Below are 14,780 nucleotides of genomic sequence, written 5' to 3'. Positions count from 1 at the left end.
TCTTGAGCTCCTAATTCCTTCCTTTCTTCCATTCTGTTAATCTTATTTGCTATCCACATTCTGAACTCGATTTCTGACATCCCAGCCATTTGCTTGTGGATGGGGTCTTCAATTGTGTCTTCCCCATTTTCCCTTGGAGGAGTTGATCTACTCTGGTTATTTGAGTTGCCAGAGTTTTGTTGGTTCCGCCCCATGCTGAGTTTACCTTGTTTGGAGGCCTTATCAGAACCGTTCAGTTGGTGGCTTCTTCTGGTTGCCCAGAGAGACAAGCAGAGCGTGTCTGTTGTCTTCTCCCAGTTCTCAGGTGCTGGAGCAGCCGGGGTGCAGTGGAACAGCAGCAGCTGCACGGGAGTGTGCATGGCCGGATTAGACCTCGTTCAGCCTGCCAGGCGACGGGGGGGTGGGGTGGGGCAGGAAACTGGCAGCAGCCAGATCAGTCCTAGTTCGGCCCCTCTGGGGCTACCGGTGGAACAGGGGAACTGTAGTGGCTAGATCAGTCCTAGTTCAGCACCCTCGAGCAACCAGGAGGTAGGGGAATGGCAGTGGTAGTGCAGGGTACGCAAGCAACCAGATGAGTCCTAATTCAGCCCCACCAGAGTAGCTGGGGGGAAGCGGGGGACTCCTTCACCATCGCCTGTTGGACGCCTGTGGTGCTAGTAAGCCGATCTGTGCCCTCCCAGCACGGGAGCCCAGACTGGGGAACTCCTCTACCACTGTCTGAGGGATGTATGTGGCTCTAGCAAACAGTTCTGGGCCCTCCAAGAGTGGTAGACCCCTCCACCACCACCTTCAGGGCGAGCATGGCTCTAGCAAGCAGTTCTAGGCCCACCCAGCTTGGGACCCTGGAGCGGGGAACTCCTCCCCTGGCCCCTGTGGGGTGTGCGTGTCTCTAGCAAGCTGTTTTAGGTCTACCTGGAATGGAGGACTCCTCTGCCACTGCCTGCGGTACACCTGCGGCACTAGCGAGCAGTTTTGGGCCTGCCCAGAGCAGGATCCTGCTGCCCATGAGGTGTGCGACTCTAGCAAGCAGTTTTGGGCCCGCCCTGCTCCATGAGGGCAAAGAGACCCACTTGGCAAATGGGTTAGTCTGGGAAGGTTAATACCTCCTTCCCCACCTTACACCCAGTCACTTGTAATCCACCAGGTCTGTGACCCTATTCACTCCAGTAGGCCACTGTTCCCGGGGTTTATGACTGGCAAAATCAGCCAGAAATCTGAGCTCGGCAGGGGGGCCTTGAGTGTTTAAATTAGGCTTCTGTTCGGCTAAATTTGTCTGTAAATCAGAGGTTGTATTCAGCTCTTTTGGTTGTATTTTTGGGGTTGCAGCTCTCCTCAGAAAGGTTGAAGTGCACGCTTCAATCTTCTCAGTTGGCTCTACTCCAAACCATCAGCTAACTTGCTAAACTTCTGTCCTTTAAGCCTCCTTCTGGACTAGAGCTTCTGTAAAAAGCTGGCTGCAGTCCGCCATCTTGAGTAGAGTGCTATGGCTTCACTGCTTACAGCAACCTCCAACTCCTGGGCTCAAGCGAGTCTCCTGCCTCCGCTTCCCAAGTAGCTGGGACCACAGGTGCCCACCACAATACCTGGCTATTTTTTGGTTGCAGCCATTATTGTTGTTTTGGCGGGTCCGGGCTGGTGCATGTGGCTGGTGCCTTAGCTGCTTAAGCCACAGGCGCCGAGCCCAGAGTCTCACTTTGTTACCCTTGATAGAATGCTGTGGTGTCACAGGTCAGAGCAACCTCCAGCTCTTGGCTTAGGTGATTCTTTTGCTTCAGCCTCCCGAGTAGCTAGGATTATAGGCACCAGCCACAACCTGGCTATTTATGATGCTGTGTTTTGATTAAAAGGTTACTGTATACTATATATATATACATATATATGTATATATATATATATATGTACACGTACACACACACACACACACATATATATACACACACACACTTTTTAAAATTTTTTTTGATGAGCAGAAACATCAGAAGCAGTTCTTGGAATAGGAATGGGTCTTCTAGGGTTGAGGAGGCATTCTTCTGGGTGACTTTCCTAAATGTTTCCTTCACAGTCATCTGCCTCATTAATAATGTTTTTTGTCTTAGAAGCCTCTCTTTGAGTTTATAAACTGACATGATTTCTTCTTGTTGTGAACACAAGCTGCTCTAGTCCTTCCAATGCCCATCTCACATTTCATCATGCTGCCTGGAGCACTTTTCCTTTAGTGTTAACAATGTCATCTTCATCATTGCTACTGTCATGATCACCTTGATTTAGAACCATTTCAGCTATTTCATGGTTGGTTAATGAACAACTGGAGCCTCATCGTGCGTGTTAAAAACTTCGTTGACATCCACTTCTTCCAGCTTACTGATGGACTCTAAAGGTACAATTTTTATGCATGTAAGAAGATCAGACATCTTTTTTTTCTCCTTGACCTATAAAAATCCTTCAAAGATACCACTTTTTTTTTTAAGATAGAGTCTCACTATGTTGCCCTGGGTAGAGTGCTGTGGTACTCTCATCATAGCTCACAGCAACTTCAAACTCTTAGGCTTAAGCAGTCCTCTCATCTCAGCTTCCCAAGCAGCTAGGAAGGACTAGGACTAGGACTATAGGCATGTGCCACCATGCCTGGCTACTTTTTCTACTTTTAGTTGAAACGGGGTCTCGCTCTTGCTCAGGCTGGTATCGAACTTCTGAGGTCGAGCAATCCACCTGCCTTGGCCTCCCAGAGTGCTAGGGTTCTAGGCATGAATGACCAGGCCTGGACCAAAGACACCACTCAGTTCATCATCATCACTGAACACAGTTACCTGTCAGAGGTTGTGCAAGGCATGTATAGCTTGCCATGTATAACTGCCAAGTCTTTAGTCACTGTGTTCCAAGAGTTGATAACAGTATATGCTTATCCTTCATGATAAATTCCTTTGGAAAACATTCCACACCCATGCCTTTGTTCACTGTCGCTAGCACGCTGTTAAAACATTTTTAATTTTATTTTTTTGAGATAGAGTCTCACTTTGTTGCCCTTGGTAGAGTACTGTGGCATTGTCATAGCTCACAGCAACCTCAAACTCTTGGGTTCAAGGATTCTCTTACCTCAGCCTCCCGAGTAGTTGGGATTACAGGCATCAGCCACAACACCTGGCTATTTTTAGAGATGAGGTCTCGCTCTGGCTGAGGCTGCTCTGGAACTCGTGAGCTCAAGTGATTGGCCCACCTCGGCCTTCCAGAGTGCTAGGATTACAGGAGTGAGCCACTGTGAAGAACACATTTTTATATTTACTCTTTCTTGATCCAAGGATACCAGGAAGGGTGAATTAATGAAGTCACATTTGAGGGGGAAAGTACATGGCATAAACATTATTTTTGATGAGAATTTGAACTGGAGAATGAACAGAACAGTTCTCAAGGAATAACAAAATCTTGCAGTTACCATTCATTCAGTGTAGCTTCCCTGGTACAAAATGGGTGTGTAATCAATTAGAAAACATATCTCTGGTGATCCATGCCCTTTTTATAGCATATAACAGATTGGTAAAAAATTCACTTCTTTAAAACAGCAAGCAAGCAAGCTTTTGACTGTCACAGCAATTTTACACTTATGTGTGCTTGTTGCATTAGTACATCCTAGAATAGTTACTCTGTCCTTGGCATTCTTAATTCCTGTAGGGGACAATAATTCCAAAACATTGATGTTTCATCAGTGTTAGATACTTGTTCCATGTCAGATTTTCATCAGTGACAACCTTGCAAATCTTCATTGAATTTCTTTACTGCTTTGTGATGAGCAGATGCTTTATCCCCACAAATCTTTAAATATTTAATGCTGTATTTTTTCTTAAACTTCTGTAACTGCCTGTGTAATATTTGCATTCCCTTAAGTTTTCAGTTTGTCCTGATAGATCTTTGTGTTAAGTGGCAAGGGCACACTGTGTTGCCATCAGATGCACTCTTTCAAGACGTGACTGAGACTTTCATTTTTAGCTTTATGTAGTGTTTTTCTATGTTTCATTACCTTCTGTTCATAACTTTCAGCACAGAACTTTGTTTATATTTCTGTTTCTTTAGGTCACATATTATGGCAGGCATCCTTAAACTATGGCCCGCAGGCCACATGTGGCCTGCCTAGGACATTTATCCGGTCTGCTGAGTGTTTTTGTCACTGCTGCCTGTCCTGCTTAGCAGCCAACTCGTCCCGGGGCCCGCAGTCTGGCCCTCCAACGATCTGAGGGACAGTGAACTGGCCCTGTTTAAAAAGTTTGAGGACCCCTGTATTATGGTCATTCCAATACCATAGTCTTCTGTAAGATGTTTCACACTTACACTGCTGTCCAGTTTCTCCAATAGCTTGACTTTTTTTTTTTTTTTGAGACAGAGTCTCAAGCTGTCATTCTGGGTACAGTGCCGTGGCATCATAGCTTATAGCAGTCTCCAACTCCTGGGCTCAAGCTATCCTTTTGCCTCAGTTTTTTTTTCTCTTTTTAGTAGAGACAGGGTCTTGCTCTTGCTCAGGCTGGTCTCGAACTCGTGAGCTTAAGCAATCCACTTGCCTCGGTGTCCCAGAGTGCTAGGATTACAGGTGGGAGCCACTGCAGGTGGCCACCAATAGCTTGACTTTCTATGGCATATAAAAGTCATCTTCTTTTTCCTATCACTGTTACCCATTGGGTTATCTGCAGACCTTTCTGATATTTTCAGCAAAACCTTTTCATCACAAGGCAAAGAGTAAGCAAAACTACACAGTAAGTAATGCGCATAGGTCCTGGCCACCTGTGGGAACCTGTGTAAGGAACCTGCTTGTTGCTGGCACATGTGGCTTCCACGGGTGCCATTTCATTACCCTTGGTGGGCATGCTTATGTGGAGCTGGGCGTGTGTGGAAAAGATACATCACAGCTGAAGAGTTGAGTTTTTTTCCTTAGGGATGCTGAATAACTGTGAGTTCTGTGCCTGTATTATGACTGTGACACATCATATAAGGTCAGGTGTGGAATTTTCCACTTAAGGCACTGGGTCAGTGCTCAAAACATTTGGCGTTTTGGCTTAGGGATGCTCAACCTGTATATACAATACGTATATGAAAAAACTAATATGAAAATTAGTTTTCAACAATCATTTATTAAACAAATAAAAATAATAACACTTATATGTGTGAAAATACAGCGTAAATAGAATAAAATGAAAATAATATGATAGAGAAAACATTTGCAACTAATCTAAAAATTAGAATCCTTGATACAATACTTAAAGAATTGGTAGAAATTAGTAAGAATATTTCAAAGCTCTATTATTTAAAGAACATAAAGAGGTGATTCACTAGTAAAAATACATATACAACCAATTAAGCATATTAATAAAAAATCAAACTAATAAAATACAATTTCTTTGCACATCATATAAGCAAATATTAGAAGGTTCTACCTCATACTGACATACACCACTGGACGTACACTACCAGAAGATTTTTGAATGAATGCTTTTCAGGAAAAGTACTCTAGTAATATGTATGAAAAGCCATATCAATGCTTATTTCTTTGATCCAGAAAGTTCTGTGTATTCATTTAATACACAGAACTTCATTCAACAAATATTAACAGGGCTTGGTGCCTGTAGTTAGTGGTTAGGGTGCCAGCCACATACTCTGGGGCTGGTGGGTTTAAACCTGGCACGGGCCTGCTAAAAACAACAATGACAACTACAACAAAAAAATAGCCAGGCATTGTGCTGGGCACCAGTAGTCCCAGCTACTTGGGAGGCTGAGGCAAGAGAATTGCTTAAGCCCAAGAATTTCAGGTTGCTGTGAGCTGTGATGCCATGGGACTCTACCAAGGGTGACATAGTGAGACTCTGTCTCAAAAAACAAAACAAAATAAAACAAAACGAATATTTACTGGGTGCCAATTATATGCAAGCTACTTTAATTTTGGGGATCTATCCTACAGAAATAATTTAAAAGGTCACTAAATAGCTTGATGTAGAAAGTTGTTCAATGCATTACTACATCGAATAAATACTGGCAATGATTGGAATGTGCACAGAAGAGGAAAGTTCAGTTTTAAATTCTAAATTCTGTGGTTTAACAATCGCATACTATGTAAGCTCTTGAGAATATACATATAAGGTAAAAAAATCACTGGAAACAAAGACTGAAGGAAAATGTTCAAACTGAAACATACCTTCTTCAATATTAGGAGTCCCCCTTGTGGTTTGTTTTGGCTCACTTGAACTTAGTTGCACAGTTTGTCTAAAATTCTATAAAAATAGAATATTGAATTAAAACAGAATTCCAGACTTAAAATTTATGATATATATGTGGAATTAAAAAAATTATTTTAACTGCTATATATATGTTTAGCTATCATGGTTTATGTAACTTGTATATTTTCTTTTTTCATTTGGAGGTGAAATAAGAACTATTGGTATGAACCCTTTTTATAGTAAATGAATAATTTTTAAAAATGTTTTTGATGTCCACTGAAAAAATTTCTGGTTGTGATGTTGTCTTGGCTATTTGGAAAAGGTACAGTAAGTTGGGTGGCAACACAAGTGCTAATTAAAGGTAGGGTAAGAAATTACCTGAAAGTTTATAACCTAGTGGTTTATCATTCTAAGGGTGACTCACTGGACTAGCCTCTGACTATGGCTACTGCCAAGGAGATAGGTAAGTATCTTCAATGACAAAGCTTAAAATAAAAAGAGCTCACCTAATGTTGCACAGGACTCGGAAAAGGGCAATCTCCCAGCACTGGCCATAAGCGTACCTATTCAGCACTCTCTGAGATACAGCATCCCTTCTTTCCTGAACGTGGTTTCCTTTCTTTCTTCATTCCAATTCTGTTCCACTTGAAGAAATGATTGCCTTCTCTCAGATATCACCTGGCTGTGACCACATGTCCTTTTGTCCCGTCTCCCTGAGGAGTAACTAGCTGCACTCTGCAGCACCTTCCACAGCTCTCACAGTCAGTCCTGGTCTCCATTACAGGCTAGAGGACCTTAGACTGAAACCTTGGTGCAAAGTGGCAACACACTTCTACCTTTCACTTATTTCTTTTAGATTCTACGTGGAAGTGGTGGGTTGAAGAAGATCTAGTAGTATGATAAAATACATTTCTGAATACATAGTGACAAGGGCCACTGTTATAATAACTGAATCGTTAGAGACTCTGGAATTTAAAAAAAAAAGCACCAAAATGATCCATTTTGAAGAGACAGGAGATAGGGGGCTCATCTGATCCAGGGGCCTAGAACCAAGGAGCAGTGGAATTGGAGAAGTTAGCAGCTTGGGGTTTGGAGTTCGGTGGCAGCAGCCCTATTGCCACATGGGCCCTATCGGCTGAAGCTGGGGGTGGAGGACACTGAGTGTGCAGAGTCGGGGTAGGTGTCCTGGTCTTTGGCTTCTTGACATGGTCCTATTTCAATGGTGAACATGTTGTGGCCTGTCAGAAATGTGAAGGTTGTTGATTTTTCACAGTTTTAAGAAATCTGATGATGCAGATGAAGATTATGGAAGATATTTGGGTCCTCCTGACAAGAAAATTCAATCATCTCTCTGAAAAGCTGAAAATAAGAGATGATCTGTAGGCTCGGCGCCTGTAGCTTCAGTGGCTAAGGTGCCGGCCACATACATGGAATCTGGCCTGGGCCTGCAAAACAACAATGACAACTCCAACAAAAAAATAGCCAGGTGTTGTGGTGGGTGCCTGTGGTGCCAGTTACTTGGGAGGCTGAGGCAAGAGAATCACTTAAGCCCAAGAATTTGAGGTTGCTGTGAGCTGTGATGCCATAGCACTCTACTGAAAATGACAAAGTGAGACTCTGTCTAAAAAAACAAACAAAAAAAAGATGATCTGTAAAGAACTCACAGGAAGATAGAACTCTAAAGAAAAATATGAGAAGACCAAGAAGGATGATTGTCACTCAGCAGACAATAATGAAGATGAAAATGATCATAAAAATCTAAAGCAGAGCATTAATGTACACAGCTATCATTTAATAAAAAAAAAATCTAAAGCAGAGAGAGACGCTCATAGAAGTTGTGTGCAGTGAGGACAAACAAGAAAAGGATGCGGCTCCATTCCAGGAAAAAGATTCCCTCATGAAAGACGACAGTGACAGTGACTACAGCAGTTCAAAAAAGAGAAAAAGATGGTTAAGAAGTCAAAACCTGAGAGCAAAGAAAAGAAAATGCCCGAACCCAGGCTAAAGGCTACAGTGACACCAAGTCCAGTGAGAGGCAAAGGGCAAGTGGGTGGCCCCACAGCTTCAAGGGCAGTGAAGGAAAAGCCTCCCCGACAGGTGATGAGCAATGGGAAAGCCCTCCAGGGAAAAACACTTCTGCAAGTCCCCCAGTGGAAGGTTTGGGGTGGAGGGAGCGAAGATGAAGCCTACTCTGGGGAGGATGGAAAGTGACGATGGTTTGGGAAGGATTTTATTTTAAAAAGGGGGGAAAAAAAGAGAATCTTATTTAAGACAGAACATGGTTTTGGCTATGGCTTGACTCAAGGGGTTTTATCCATTCATTGGATAAAAGTAACATTCTCGCTCTTTCTCTTTTTTTTTATTAAAGAAAACCATTATATGTTTAAGCTACCTTTTTGTCTATTGGTTTCTGTCACCCCTTTCCCAGTGAAAGCCATGTCAAACTAAGGGGGTGAAGTGATTGCTTCATCTTTTATTTTCCATGGAAGGTATACACAATTGTAAAGCAGTAATATTTGAGATGAACACTATGGAAACTGCTTTTTGCTAAAGGATAGCTAGCTGAATAGCTAGCAGGTGTGTGAGTGGAAGTGAGGCTTCTAGAAAGAAGGACAAAAGTGGACTCTAAAGACAGTTAGATAGAATGCAAAGGATCAAGAGATTAGAGTAAGACCTAGTTCCATAAGAATAAATTTAGAGAGGGCACTAATAACAGGCATTTAGAATTTAGTGTGTTCATTTTTCAGTTTCAGCAATAATACATTACTTTTAAATTTAAAACGTATTAATAAAAATGAATAAAAAATAAGGGCAAAAGAAGGTTTGACTTTATGGGTTTTGAGATGTTTGACAGGAACAATATGGAAGTTCAGGAAGTTCAACACGGAACGGAAGGGCTTATTAGGTACTACTGTATTTGTAGTCAGGAAGTTCTTTCTGTAACTAAGTACTGTTATTTAGAAATAAGACTATGTTGGTAATGGGACTAATTTTAACACATAACTAAGGGATTTGCTTTGCTCATAAGACTAGATCATGGTTGATTGTTCTCTGTATTAATAATCTTATCCATGTAAAAATCACTACTTTCTACAACATACTAATGGTAGGATCCTGAACTTATAGTTTGGAACATAAAGTTTTCATAAGATACCTTATCAAGTTCTATTTAAAAAATCAGAAGTGATATTTAAAGTAGCAACTCCAAGTGAAATATTATTTACTTATCCATATAGATTTCAATATTCTTAAAGTCAATCCTTAGATCAAGTTAGACATCTAGAAAATGTCATATTTAGACACCATTTACTTAGCTCTCATAGAATTACTTCTACTTATTTTTAAATTGTCATTATGATTTTGGCCTTTATTGAAGATCTCTATCATAAACAGCCATATGAAACGCTATCCATTTGTCGAACTGTTGTTAGGAGCATATAGGAGCATGTTAGGAGCATATTCTAGGGGACTTCAAAGTCCCCTAGAAAAGGTTCGTAGTGAAAATGTCTCTTAAAATATTATACCCCAAACAACAACAAATTCATCAATATCCCATGAGAATTGGATAAGTCATCCAATTTTCCTTTTTGCCGTATCTTCGTGGAAGCTCAGCTCCAATAGGATATCCCATCACATGGAACCCTATTCGTCTTTGTGATTAGCATACCTGCTTCCTCTATGTAGGGCCCTTCTTTCTTTTCTTAATGTATAGTAAATGACTTTGTTAAATTTTGTTGGGAACAACCTACTTTTTTCCAGCATATTAACAACAAATAAAATAGTGATTTCTTAACGTTGGTTTAAAACCTTCATTAGTAACTGCTTACATAGGCTAATTAGAATGTAGCAAATAGGTATAGTACAATAAGCTCTTAGCATAATGATTCCAAGACTACTTCGCATATATTTGTATTTATGTTGTGGTGTACACTTTACAGCAAGAACACAGTCTTGTAAGAACATTGTTTTCCAAGCAGTTGTTCACAATCGAATAGATATTTTTACTAATACTGTACTTACATTCATTTGCTTATTGTACTTGTGTCCTACAGATCCAAGGTTTTGTCTTTTCTGCTCTAAAAGACTTCTTCGTTTATTTTCGACAATTCCTTTTCTTCTCCTAACAGTAGAATCTTAAACAAATGCCAGCACAACATCAAAAATTATGCAAGATGAACAGGTAATATATATCCAGTACAAACTTTCATATTACCTTTAAACATTACTGAAAATTCTTAAGTTTCACTCAGCCAGCAAACTTTATGGAGCTCCTCTTACATGTTCTATGCATGGCACAGTTACCATCTTGAATTCAATAAAATCTCTGCTTCTGAGGAGTTTATAGTTTAGTTTATAGTTTAGAGCAGTGACCTCCAGAGCATGGTGTTGGAACACCAGAAGGGTATGTAAGATAATCCACTGGTATGGTGAAAAAACAGATTAGAAATCCAATTTATATTTAGTATTTACAAATTAGAAATTAAACTTATATACGGTTGACACTAGTGCCATTGTTAGTTTGCAAGGAAGATGGTCATATATTGTATGCAGTAAATTGAGTTATCTAAAAGGAGAGTAGAGTTCTAAGTGTGAGAGGGTAGCAGTGAGAGAGAGAGAGCAGTGCCATCACCATAATGGCATCGTTCATTACTGCTCGTTAGCTTCCTGCAATGTTTCTAAAATTTATATGTGCCCCGGTATTGGATTTATGCATATCTAGTAGTATCTTAACAAGTCATCACAAGATAGAAATGTGGTTGAAAAAATTTCTGTAAAGCTTCCACTGTGTGTATACTATTTCATTTAAGGTGAACAGTGCCTACATGGATATTTATTATATTATTTTTCTATGTTTTTTATAAGATTATTTAGTTAAATACACATGATTCTGTAAAACTATTTAAAAGCATTCTTGCAAATTAGATGAAAAATACTAATAGTATTGTGAAGATGGGTTTAAAAAAATAGCAGAGTTGATACACTTCTTATTCTCTCTTTTTGTTTCTGAGACAGAGTCTCATTCAGTCATCCTGAGGTTGAATGTCATGTGGTGTCATAGCTCACAGCAACCTCTGAGCTCAAGTGCTTCTCTTGCCTCAGCTTCCCAAGTTGCTGGGACTATATGCACCTGCCACAACGCCTGGCTATTTTTTAGAGATGAGGTCTTGCTCTTGCTCAGTCTGGTCTGGTACTCCGAGCTCAAGCGATCTGCCCGCCTGGGACTACCAGAGTGCTGGGATTACAGGTGTGAGCCTATATTTCTTATAGGCCTGGCCTATATTTCTTATTCTCACTACAAACTCTTTGCCCCAGAATGACAATGATAGTATATCTGTAATAAAGTATCATAAATTCAAAAATTATAAAAAAACTAACAATAAATTTTACCCTTACTGTATGTTATGCTGAGAGATATTAGCTAAGGATATAATATGGAATGAAGTCCTCACAGGACATTTGAAAATCAAGTGTTCAGAGCATCACTAATATAATATATAAGAACAAAATTATTTTATATTGTTAATACATAGTATTATTATTTATTATATAAAGCTATTTAAGTCAATTTTGATAATTAAGGATTTTTGTAGAAATTTATCCAATTCATATTTACATTTTCCCCATCTAGGTACTAACCAGGCCTGGCCCTGCTTAGCTTCCAAGATGAGACATACAAAATCAGTGCATTCAGGATGGTCTGGCAATTTCATCTACATTTTTAAATCTAGCATTTAATTAATACGATCATCTTAAATTTTAAAAAATATTATTCTAAGATCATATCCCTCTTTTTGTTTTAAATATTGTTAATTTATGCCTTTTTTTGTATTTTTTAATTGATATGTCATAGTTGTACATGTTTTGGGGGTACATGTTATATTTTGATACATGTGCACAGTGTATAATGGTCAAAGATAATTGTTCATCATCTCAAACATTTATCTTTTGTTTGTGTTGGGAACATTAAATTCCCTTCTAGCTCTTCTGAAATATATAATAAATTATTGTTATCTATAATTTCCCTACTGTACCATCAAATACTGGAACTTTTATAATGATCTTAACTTCATACAATACAAATTTTAAAAATTATTTTAAAAGTTTTTACTTTATCTCATGCTTTCAAAATTTCTTTCTTTTTTGTTTTGAGACAGAGTCTCACTATGTCAACCTTGGTAGTATGTGGTGACACAGCTCCCAGCAACCTCCAACTCTTGGGCTTAAGTGATGCTCTTGCCTCAGCCTCCCAAGTAGCTGGGACTACAGAAGCACACCACTACAACGACCTATTTTTTTGTTGCAGCTGTCGTTGTTTAGCTGGCCTAGGCCTGGCTAGAACCCTCCAGCCTTGGTGTTTGTGGCTGGCGCCATAACCATCGCCATAACCACTGTGCTATCGGTGCTGAGCTGCTTTCAAAATTTCTATTTCTGGTTAAGGATCTTTATGTATATATTGTTATAGTATATTTTATGTATGTTCAAAAATTTATTTTTATTTATTTATTTATTTATTTATTTTTTGAGACAGAGCTTCAAGCTGAGCCCCTGGGTAGAGTGCCCTGGCTTCACTGCTCACAGCAACCTCCAACTCCTGGGCTCAAGCGAGTCTCCTGCCTCAGCCTCCCAAGTAGCTGGGATTATAGGCGCCCACCACAACGCCCGGCTATTTTTTGGTTGCAGCCATTATTGTTGTTTGGTGGGCCCAGGGTGGATTTGAACCTGCCACCTTAGGTGTACGTGGCTGACTCCTTAGCCGCTTGAGCCACAGGCGCCGAGCCCAAAAATTTATTAATAGTGGTATAGTAAAAAATCTTAGAGTCCATTGGTCTCTAGAAGAATGTATATAAACTTAAATGGATTAGTACAGTAAAATGCTTAAATTGTGTGTATAGTTATAAACAGAATTGAGTGGAAGCACAGAGGCTACAGTGACTTTGTAAGAATCAATAAAGGGCTCACAAAAGTTATGTCTGAGCTTGGCCTTAAAGGAGTAGAGGATTCCCAAGTTAAAGCGCACTGTGGTCAGAAAGAACATTATGTACAAAGGCACACAGTAACGATGACATAGAGTTCAGTTTCCTGGGGCTGAGGGTTGGAAAATTCCATTAGTCCCTGGTGCATGTGGTCACAGGGCCACAGGTTCCCCATGCCTGATGTGGGGACATAGAATATAAGTGTGTGTGTGTAACATGGGAATGTGTACATATGCTTTATGATAAGAGTTCAGGTAGGAGAAAAAATTAAAATATTCTGAACCCTGAAATGAAATTATATACTAGTGAATAGGAGTTTATTTTTTTATTTTTATTTATTTACTTATTTTTTTTGAGACAGAGTCTCACTTTGTCGTCCTTGGTAGAGTGCTGTGGCGTCACAGCTCACAGCAACCTCCAGCTCTTTGGCTTAGGCAATTCTCTTGCCTCAGTCTCCTGAGTAGCTGGGAGTACAGGCACCCACCATGAGAATAGGAGTTTAAATACTGAATCTAATTTATATTAACTGTAGTACTGTAGCTTCACACACACACATATTTACACACTATATAATACACACATATATAAAAATTTACATACCATATAATAATTTGTATAAAACAGTAAAGATATAGAAAGTCTTCAACATTAAGACAATTAGCCAGTAATTAAAGATCTGACCTTTGAGAGTATGAGATAGAAATATATTTAACATAGCTAATATGATTTTAGTATAATTTATAAAAACCAAATAGCAAATAAATATATTTAGTATAATATAATTAGTATTTATAATTTGAATGGTATTGCTCTAAGGGCTACAGGTACTATTAATATTTTTATGGATCGAGAAATTAAGGTAAAGGAGAGTAACATGCCCAAGGTCACAGAGCCAGTAAGGGGCAAAGCTGGGATTTAGCTCTAACTAGTTGAGCTCTAAAATCTGAAGTTCTAGCCCTTACCCATTAAGCTAGTAACCTTCATTCTGATTCAATTATGTCTCACAGAAATAAATATATTTGTATTGTGACTCAGGATACATATAGTTTTATAAAATGCATTTTTCCTTACAACATATGATGGCCCCTGGTAGTTTCTACTCTAGAACATTCTAATTCTGAATTTAGATTTCATTAAAAAATACTTATTACCAACTTATGGATTCTACAATCTACTCATGAATCATGACCCATAATTTAAAAACCACTATCTTACATTTATTTCCACCCATATGGGTATGCTAACTGCTTGATATGCTAAATGTTATAGTTTCCAGTGAGATAATTTGATCAGTAACACAATTTCTATACTGATTTCCATTCTTGGAATTTTCTTCCTCTAAATCATAGAAAGTCCTCATTTTTCCTCTTTAAAAGAACTTCAAAAAGACCTTAGATGAAAATTCTGTTGATCACTTAACTGCTGTGCCAAGGTGTTTTTTTTTTTTGTAGTTTTTTGGCCGGGGCTGGGTTTGAACCCACCACCTCCGGCATATGGGGCTGGCACCCTAGTCCTTTGAGCCATAGGCGCTGCCCTATGTCAAGGTTTTATCTCATCTTTCAGCTTGCTCAGCAATTTTCTGACAGCAAGTTCTTTTTTTTTTTTTTTTTTT

At 39.4% G+C, this 14,780-nt stretch overlaps 1 protein-coding gene across 1 annotated transcript in view; it reads right to left on the bottom strand.

Annotated features, from left to right (window-relative positions):
• Positions 1–14,780, bottom strand: part of CEP126 (centrosomal protein 126) — a 92,055-nt gene that overhangs the window by 9,842 nt on the left and 67,433 nt on the right. The window contains exons 7-8 of the mRNA XM_003781325.2: positions 10,215–10,327; positions 6,173–6,248 (exon numbers count right to left, since the gene is read on the bottom strand). Of these exons, the coding sequence (XP_003781373.1) occupies positions 6,173–6,248; positions 10,215–10,327 (189 nt within the window). The remainder of the gene's footprint in view (positions 1–6,172; positions 6,249–10,214; positions 10,328–14,780) is intronic.

This window comes from Otolemur garnettii, unplaced genomic scaffold, assembly GCF_000181295.1.
Source record: "Otolemur garnettii isolate 467f Iridium unplaced genomic scaffold, OtoGar3 scaffold00001, whole genome shotgun sequence".
Taxonomy (NCBI): Eukaryota; Metazoa; Chordata; class Mammalia; order Primates; family Galagidae; genus Otolemur; species Otolemur garnettii.
Note: the sequence above shows the minus strand (reverse complement) of the source record. Positions and strands in the feature narration are given on the sequence as shown.